At 44.0% G+C, this 10,027-nt stretch overlaps 1 protein-coding gene across 1 annotated transcript; it reads right to left on the bottom strand.

Moving 5' to 3' along the window:
* Positions 1 to 5,533: 5,533 nt before the first annotated feature.
* On the bottom strand, positions 5,534 to 7,892 carry LOC147881533 (uncharacterized). Its single transcript, XM_087370288.1, has 3 exons — positions 6,396 to 7,892; positions 6,231 to 6,300; positions 5,534 to 6,054 (listed from the first exon to the last, which is right to left on the bottom strand). The coding sequence occupies exons 1-2, from the start codon at positions 7,836 to 7,838 to the stop codon at positions 6,238 to 6,240; spliced, it is 1,506 nt and encodes a 501-aa protein (XP_087226414.1). The 5' UTR covers positions 7,839 to 7,892; the 3' UTR covers positions 5,534 to 6,054; positions 6,231 to 6,237.
* Between the last annotated feature and the right edge of the window lie 2,135 nt (positions 7,893 to 10,027).

The following is a 10,027-nucleotide window of genomic DNA, read 5'->3' as shown; positions in this document are numbered from 1 at the left end:
AACGGCACCAAATCTTGGCTCTTTCACATGGCTTCCGTAGGAAGAGTAGGGTATTCTCATTATGCAGGATTCCGAGGCTTTTTGTCACCTACAGATATATCGAGGTTATCGTTTGTAGTATACATGTAGCTTAGGACCTCGAGTCGTATTCCAGTAAGAGACGTAGGCTTAAGTATGGTAAGCTAACACAGTGCATGCATGTGTGAAAGGAACGTGCATCATCATGGTTGAGGTAATAAAGGATTTCGCCCTCATTGGGGATTGAAGGGTTTAGGAGGAGTTTAAGGGTTGGAGAGAGGTTCCAGGGTTTAGAAAGAGGTTCCAGAGTTTAGAAGAGGTTTCAGGGTTAGAAGGAGGTTCCAAGATTTAGAGAGAGGTTCGAGAGTTTAGAAGAGGTTCCAAGGTTAGGAGGATGATCCAATGTTCAGGGTAGAGTACATGGTGGAGAACTAGTCTCCCTCGTAGATCATGGAGGTTAAGGGTTGAGAAGAAGGTGTAAGAGCATGGGGGAAAGGAGGGAGAGAAGGAGGGAGGAGAAGGAGGAGGAGTAGGAGGAGAAGGGAGGAGAAGGGAGAAGGAGGAGGAGGAGGAGAGGATGAGTTGCAAGGTTGGAGGAGAGGGGAGGAGAAGTTGCAAGGTTAGGACATGCTTTTGGACATGGAGTGCAAGGTAGCATGGACACTTGAGACAATTGCTTGGAATACCAAAGTAGAACTCAATACAATGCCCCAAAGAGTGTGGGCTTCATTCCATTATGGGGTATTTATACAAGTTGGAGAGCTTCTCTCTCTGCATGTAGGAATTGTAAGACATTGTCTCTCTGCATGTAAAACTTGCGCATATAGAAGTTGCATATAGAAGTTGCAAGTAGAACATGCATGTACGAATCACATGTAGGACTTGCATGTAGGAGTTGCATGTAGAAATGATATGTAGGAATCGCAAGTAGAACTTGCATGTTGAGGATTCCTAAGAGAGATTATTCCTAGCCTTATGCAAGTACAAGCGGAGCTTTGCCGCTACTCTACACACACATTCTGTACTACCTAAGTCCATGTTAGCACAGAGACAACAGGTGCAACTCCAACACTATTCCAAAAGCTCGACCAATGGAATGGAGGATGGTCCAATACTCATTCGAGCACCGAGAAGCGAGGCACTTGGTGTGTTGACTCTATATCCTCAACCATAAAAGTATGATCCTTAGACAGTTTGGAAATTTTGGGCATGCCTGGGATTCATTGCCTTTCTCAAGAAGTCAATGAGGGATTATTCAAAGTTTAGTGTTTCCTTAAACGAGCCTCCTTAAGGGACATGGACTTCGATCCAACTGTCCTATGTCCTAGAATGATAAACTTGAAGAGGTTTTTTAGATTCTCGGGTTTAAGGTGAAGCAAGCACCTCTATTGACCTTACCGTGGATCCTAGCTTGTATTCATGGTCAAGGTTAATGCTAGGGACTTCATGATAAGCGTGGCTGTATTCCAAGAGGACCTGACCTATAGCTTTTGAGACTAATATGCTAGATGATGCCCAGGGACTCAAGAGAAGGAATTATATGGCGTTATATACACATTAAAGACTTGGAAACATTATTTATAAGGAGCCAAGTTTATTGTATTAACGAATCATGTGTATATCAAATGCATATGTGATAGAGGGGGAGGAAGGCTCGTTGGGTTGAACTAATGCAAGAATTTGATATAGAAATTAGGTACTGAAAGAGTAGTCCAAATATGATTATCGATGCTTTGAGTCGCATTGGTGAGGTAAACTTTTTGAGTTTTATAAAAAATGGAGCTGACCTCTATGACTCCTTGACAGGGTTATGTAGGACTGACAGTCATTTCGATCAGTATTGGCAGTAGGTCCAGACAAGGAGCTCCAGACAATAGACCAAGATTCAAGGGTCATACCATCTATATAGGTGGCAGGCCGTCAGTTCTCATTCGAAATGGCTTGCTGTTAAGAAATGGGAAGGTTGTGTTCCCAATGACACGGAGGTTAGAATGAGGATCCTATATGAATGTCAATGACTCTCCAACCGCAAGGTCATCTAGGGATTCAACAAACCCATGAGTTAGTAAAAGAGATGTTAAAATGAAGCTGGACTATGTGGTAAAATGCCAACAGTGCCAAATAAATAAGGCACAACACTTTAAGACTGGAGGATTGTTGCATCCTCTAGAAATCCCTAGAAGTAAATGGGAAAGCATTGACGAAAATGGCCAAGATTTTACCCACAAAGACAACTGTAAAGGCCCCAAACCTAGCTCATCAATTTATTGAGCAATTGTTCAAGTTGTATGGGTTGCCTTGTGATATATTCAGTGACAAAGATCCGAAGTTCTCTAGACAGTTTTGGTAAGAAGTGTTTATTAAGTTAGGAACTACCTTGAGTATGAGTTCCAGTAATCATCCTAAGTCGGATGGGAAAACAAAACGGGTGAATCAAGAATTGGAAAACGTGTTTCGAGTATATGTTTCTAAGAGGCCATCAAATTGGGAGAAGTACATCCCAATGATGGAATTGCCCACAATAGTGCTCAGCATACCACCACTGGTTTCAATCTATTTATGTATAGACATCAACCCAAGTCTCCCATGAATGATGGTTGGATCGAAGGATATTCAACTAGATGCAACTAAGAATTTCTTGCCAGATATACAAGAAATGCTCGTAACTCCACAAGAATCTATTAAGAGTGCTCAAGATAGAGCACATTTTATGTTGATAAATAGTGTTGCCCAAAGAGTTCTTTGAGGAAATGCGGGTATACTAGAGAATACCAAAGGATTCAAAAATGTTATAGACAGGGTTGGTAGAAAAATTATCTTCTAGGTACTATGGACCTTTCTTGATCTTGAAAAGATCAACAAGGTTGCCTACAACCTAGAATTGCCTCCCTATGTAAAAGTTCACCGAATCTTTTCACGTTAGTAAACTGAAAGAGGCATTGGGGCTGGAGATAGTCTAGTCTCACCCCAAGAACTAGTAGAAGTTGAGGACGTAAACTATGTTCCACATGCACTTGAAAGAGTCATCGATTTCAAGGAGAGGAATCTTAGAAATAAGTTAATTCCGAAGTTTAAGGTCTAATGGAAGGATAGTTCTGAGGAAGATTCAACCTTGAAGTCAATTGTTGGTTTGCAAAAGAACTTTCCCAATTTTGTTTAAGAGTGAATGTTTTGTAGAGGGGAAGATGTTCTATACCTGGTTGACTTAATCCACCAAGGTTAGGGAGCGTCAAGATTACGGGAAGCAAGCTAACGCCGAGCTAGAAGACTTAGACGCTTTTCTAGAAGGCAATATCATTTTCTATATAAGAGTGGCCAAGGCTATTGGGATGGCATTCAATGTGTTGACACCACTGATTGACGAGCCTAGAGTCCTACCTTCTATATGGCAAATCATGAGATAGTATGCTAAAAGTTCCTACTGGACAAGTTCCAATGGTATGGGATGCCAAAGCTACGGACATTATGTTGTGAGAGTCTATCTAGCCCACGTGCTTGTGTGTGTCAAGGAGGTGAGTCCCCTGCTGATCTTTATTTTGGTTTGCTAATCATGTTTTGGACCGTGTGGAATGGGTGTTTTAGTGCTCAAGGTTAACAAAACTACCCAAGCCTTTCATTTGGACCTTTCCACACCATCAAGGAGCATATGACATGCATTCGGTAATTCAATTCACAAGGGTTGAACCCTGCATTGACCCACCATTGGGGACTATCCAATATAAGGGCCTGCCAAAGATCAAAGATGACGTTGGAAGGAAGTTTTTGCACCAAAGAAAATTCGTTTTCACAAATTGAAAAATGAATCTTTTCACTAGGTTCAAGCACCAAGAGACCCATGAATGGACCAAACATTCCAAAATGATTTTCCAAAACTCTGCAAGCAGGCCAAGCAATGTGCCCACATGTATCCTCTCTTGGGGTGCATGCACATACTTCTTGTACAATATATGCAAAGCAGGCCTGGTTTGTGAGCCCCTATTCGCTGCAGACTGGTAGGAAGATCACTAGAATGCTTCGGCTTCCATTCGAAATGGATGTGAGCAGCCAAGCAGTTGAAGGGGTCACCAATGGATCACACAGCCACGTGGCACATGGAACAGCCACAAGGACCACCTAATAGCCAGGCAAGCCACAGGGCAGGTGCGGTGAGACACTTTGAGACCAAAGGCAATCAATGGGATGCCAATTGGCAGTAAAAACCGCCAAAGGCAGCCTATTTCAATGGTTGTAGTCTACACCCTATTTGGAGTCGAGGGCAGACTGCTGCAGCTCAACCATTGAGGCAAGGCAGGGAGCCATTCAGTCCCCCCTTTTGGTACTTTTCCTCCCCAAACTTCAGAAAGCAGCAACTATGGTGTCAGAACTCTATGCCTTCTTCATAGTTACAAATTAGATCTCACTCACCCCCCTCAGAATTCATCATACATACCACACACATTCAATGAAAAAAGTTGCAGGATGTAACAGACCATTATTAATTCCTGGGACAACTTAAACGGCAGAAACATCACAAATAGAAATGCAGAAAGAATAAGAATGTATAGGCATTTCAATGGCAATTCCATTATATTGTATAGAGAAATGAGAGGAGAACCGATATACACAGACGCACTTGATCTGCCCCTTGGACTTGGACTTTTGGCTTCAACCTATTGGCGTTTACAATTAGGGAAACACTCTCCTCAGAGTGAGGGAGAAGCCTTGGACTTTTGTACTTCAACCTTTTGGGTGTTTAAAACACACTCAGCATTCAGGTGTATGTATGTGAAGAATGCCTTCTTTATGCTTGTTACAAGGAATACATAGAGAACACCCAAAAACCCTAGTATCCAACTTAAAAGAGAATTAAGTTCATTGGAAGACATTGTATCTGCAAAAGGTGTTCTCTGCAAACAGCAAACGGAAGGGATTAGGGAAAGACCCCGCCATTGCCAAGGTTGTAAGGCAAAAAATGAGCTCAATTATCTCGAGAGGGTTAAAAAGAGTAGTCAATGCAAAGAAATGGATATGGCTTTTTGCCATTAATACCATAAGGAAATCCAGACCCACCATCATACATTGTCGTTCTGAGATAAGACAAGAAAATGACTGTGCCAATCTCTCTGAACAAATATTTGTCCTTGGTAGCTCTACAGCTCTACATACCTGGAATTCTTCCTTATGGGTTGGGATTGGGGCGAGAAAAGGGGTGGGGAGAGGGGGGGGGGGGGGGGGTTGTGACTGCAGACTTCCAACTATGGCTCACTAGCTAAAAGAAAGCAGTCCGACAAGGGGAACGAGATCTTCCAACCTGCATACCTTTGCATGCCCTTATGCTTCAATCACAGCGCAGCTTAGGGTGACAAGATTAATATTGAAACAACCTTTAATCAAAATCAGGCATCCTAACATTCACCCCTCCATCCCTTTCCATACCAACCCCCTCCATCCCTTTCCACCTTCCTTTTAGTCAACCTCTAATACAAGTTGAACTAGACTAGCTTAACAAGAAAACATGCATGCAATATGCCCTATCATGGGTCACGACTAAACAATGATCCTTGACCCAACGTTCCACTTGCCCAAAATCACATTTAATCTAAGCTTGTAGTAAAATGCTAGGCAATGGCAGATTCACTTCATCATCCTTTACATATGCCTCCACGATGTTACATCAGCATAGTTATCCAAGCAAAGATTCAACCCCCTTTGAGAGAGATGATTGGTATCAAGAGAGTATACCCGACACAAGTTCATCAAATTTGGAGCACACTTTTATAATTCCATTAAGGATATCTCAGAAAGGATGAGAACTGCCGTCGATGTAAGTTCATTAAGGCTTGATTCGCAGTCAGTCGATGAGGGACCTCGAGTGAAGCCATGCATGCATGTTCATCACTGTGATCCTGCAGATTCCTATGTGCATCATGCCGGCTATCGTGCAAAACAGCCCCCCAATGCTATGCCCATGACAAAAGGGGCACGCACCCTCAAACATGTGTTTTGAACTGCACCCTGCTACTGGCCAAAATGTGACTTTAACCAAATTTCTTGTACCTACAAGGCCAAAAAAATATCAATCATCGATCCAGATTCCATCCACACTGTTTACATATATATATAGAGATGAAAACGAACTTAATAGGCCTATTTTATCAATTCAAGATTTCCAAAGTCAGCTTTCAGTGAAAAGCAGTTGAAAGATCAGTATATAGATGAGCACCAATCTCAACCTGCAATTCAAGCTGCGGTATCCTCGACAACTTGACTGGCGATGACACCCTCAGGATTGCAATCATCGTCCTGCACAAGCTTTCAAAGTTAGCCCACAAGAAGTCTCTCACTAACTCTCTCAAAATAAGCGTACAGGAACACATCTCAGGTTTTCTTATACCGACCAGCTGAGTTGTCGCATCAGCAGCATCCTCATTTGGTGGAATACATCCTCTGGGATGAATGCCTTTACCTTTGGGTAATGTTGGGGTCCTCAGAGGATCCCAGCCAAGAACAGAACACACAACACGCCCGTAGGCACGATGCTCTGGGCGTTTCTTGGTTTTCAAGATTGTGCTTGCATGCATAACAAGACTCACCAAGCTTTCAAAATTTTTCGTCAATTTTCCAGAATCAATGCCAGAGCACACGAGGCACTCAAACTTCCCACAATTGCATTCATCCACGTACAGCTTGAGCAGCTGCTTGTTTTCTTCGAACAGCTTAGAGAAAAAATCAAAAGCTTTCTCTTCACGGCCCTTCAGTCCCTCCAACTCCACCTCTTCATCGGAGTCGGAAAGGGCTTCGTTGTCTGATTCTTCGTCGTCAAATCCACTCCTAAAAAATTCTCTCACGCTCTTGGATGCCTCTTTCTGCAGGTTCAACGAAATCACTGCTTGCTTCTCCTCGTCAGTTAACGTAATAACGCTTTTCTTGGGCAATGGAATTGAGCCGATTGTGAGGTTCTGGGTGCTTTCTCCCCATGTCATAGGCTGGGGATCGATTGAACTTTCTTCCCATGCGTCAATACCAAGAGGCTTGTGACCAGTTCGCAAATCTTTCATTTCTTCTGTCGAGAAAGTAGCTGGCCAAGATTTCTCGTTTCCTAGATCTTTTGTTCCCCGATTGCGCAGCTTTCTCCTCTTCTTTAGCTTGGACTTCTTCCAGTCTTCGTTACTAGGCTTTCCTCCTCCTCCATTCGCCTTGCTGGCGTTCCGTTTCTTAGCTGCATTGTTCAATGATGGTTCAACAACTCCTGCTCGCCACAATGCGTGTAGTTCCCTGACCTCCTTGATTAGAGACTCCGCGTTCAATTCGTCCTTACTAGATTTCTTCATACTGGGCACCGACATGTGTGCCGCTTGCTTCTGTTTGGATATCGTCTTATTAGGCCCCAAACCCTGGGAAACCGATTGCCGATTCACAACCCCGCCCAGGCGGCTTGCATGTGCGGGAGGAGCGTTTCCCACGAGATCCAGCCGAGGGTGACCAGGCGCGGCAAGCCTGCTTCCAACGAGAGTGTGAAGATCCAGGGAAGGCGCAGTAAGAGAGGAGTAAGGGGCGGAGGCAAGGGGGAGAGAGCTCCATGGTGGGAGAGCAGAAGGCGGAGGCGGAAGCGATTGAGGATACGTCTCGTGAAGATCCAGCGAAGGCGGAGGAAGGGAGGAAAAGGGAGGCAAGTCACCGGCAGGGAGGCTCCAAAGGAAGAGATGGGAAGGCTGAGGCTGAGGGAAAAGGGGCTGAGGCAGCGGAGAATAGAAGGAATGGTAGGAGGGATAGGCAGGGTAAGCAGAGGCAGCTGCAGCAGAAGAAGGGTAGGATTGAGGGTGGCGCAAGAAGCTCCCCATGCTAAACCCTTGGGAGCTTGGCTATGGAGAAAATGAACAAGACTCAAGAGCTTCTTCTGCCGCTATTCCGCATTTGTGCACGGCCTTTATAATTGTCACGCACCTTAGAGGTGTTGGACCACATTGCAAGAGACGTGGACGTGGAATTAGAGCTTGTTCTCGCACTGCGCCAGCCCGGCCGGAATCGCATCCGCTCCTCGGCCTCCCGTGCCTTGCCTGCTGCGCCATGCCCCTGCCACACCAGGAGAGTGCGGCTCCATTTTACAGGAGTTCCCCGCGCATGCTAGTGTGGCTGTCTTAATCCCACTAGCAGGCAAGTCTCACAACCCCATGGAGGGTTAGGGCTGCGTGTGAGAATGCTAGGCTGGCATTGCAGCTCTAGCTCAGTATCCTGAAATTTCAGGATTCTGGCTCAGCCTTGCAATGCCCAAAGCTTCTCATTGGCCCAAAAACTCCACTGGCTATGGGATTGGCTATGACAGGCTGCAACCTGCAATAAGCTACATTAAAGAAACCTTCAAGAAGAGAATGGACCTTCACAGGGCTGCATTTCTGGAAATGCTGGCTGGGCAGCAACCTACTAAAGATTGCAACACTAGAAGCAACGCAGGGAGGTCCTCTTAGCTGCAGCTCTGACCATCAACTTGAGGGTTGCCAATTGAAACCTCTCAAAATGTCCCAAGCCCCTATATGCCTGAGTCGAGACCATCTCCATCGGAGCAAACACCGAGTTTGTAGGGGCTCTCCAAGGGAACAATTTCAGCAGTTTTGCTAACGTAAGAACTCACTCTCAGAGGACGACCGGGGTACCAATGAGACTAGGATGGTTACCGGTCTATTTCTCTTCGGCTTGGAGCTATTGTAAGTCAAGCTCTCATGTTGTTGAAGATTTCCTTGCAAACCATCTAGAAGTGCTAAACCCTGTATAGAAGGCTCGCTCATAGGAACATCCCAATTGGCGCAATAGCATTTTCGTTGGTTGGCAGGCCGTGGGAAACCACTCTTAGGGTGTTTACAGACTATCATGGTGCATTGAATGCATCTAGCCCATGGGCTGGACATGGGTGGGCAATCTTGCCCATCCTTCATCTGTGGGGCACACGGTGGTGTCCCCACTCACAAGGTGGCAGGACCACTCTGGCCCTTGCTTGTATTTAAAGATGAAAGTAACTATGTTTTGTTGATTAAATTTCATTTGTATGTGAAATTTATTTTGTATTATGTCTGTATGTAAGTTATTGAATGACATGTCCCATATGCTTAGTGTGTTTCTGAGTTTGTATTTGTTATGGGTATGTTAGCTGCATATACTATAGTTATACCTTTGAATTGCAAGTGGCAGTTGGAAGTTTCCATTGTTTTTTGTAGCTTTGTTGATTGTGGTGTTTTTTGACACATGCCAATATTGAAGTCTCCTAACAGTACAATGTGTATGTCATTGTCTATTTTAGTTAGTAGATTATGAATTTATGTAATGGAAATGTTATAATGTTTTGTTGTGGTGTGTATATGCTAAAAATAATGTATATTTGTACTTGCCTTCAAATATGAGCTATGGAAATTTCTATCCCATTGTGTGTGTATGTCAAGCTAACTTTTCCATTGTCAGCCTTTGTACTCTATGAATTGTTCTTGCATGACTAGTTGTATTGGGTCCGACTTGGACCTCTTCTATAGTGTGAAATATTGGTGTCCATTTTTTCTTTATGGCAATAGTGAAAGCACTAATGTTTTCATGTCTGGTTTCCAATTTGGATCAACCATTTGGGTATCAACTACTAGAATGGTGGCTAGGGAATCCATAACTATAATAGGCTTTTGTTTCGAGGCACACCTTGCCTCTAGACTTGATCCTTAATCAATTCGTGATGGTCGCACTCATGGATCAATTCATAGATGGATTAATGGAAGTACTTTGAATCCTATATTTCCATGGAAGAATGCTCAAAGTCTTCATGCAATCAACTTGAGGGCCCTTCCGTAGGTAGCTCCTCAGCGTACTTAGGTTCCAGGACTAGTTCACACTTGGACTTAATGTAATAGTCAAATGCCATCTCTCTTTAAGCATGGCTGGGCCTTCTCGCTCCTCATATTCTCACTATAAAGGGATATCTACTATTCTCATTCTCTATTGTTGATCATTCATCCCTAGCTCTAAAGTCATTCCAGCTCTCAAATTGGTTGGGTTT

Source organism: Dipteris shenzhenensis, chromosome 31, assembly GCF_047967505.1.
Source record: "Dipteris shenzhenensis isolate YYH24624 ecotype China chromosome 31, Dip_SZ_1.0, whole genome shotgun sequence".
Lineage (NCBI taxonomy): Eukaryota > Viridiplantae > Streptophyta > Polypodiopsida > Gleicheniales > Dipteridaceae > Dipteris > Dipteris shenzhenensis.
The sequence above is the reverse complement of the archived record's forward strand: the minus strand, read 5'-3'. Positions and strand labels throughout refer to the sequence as shown.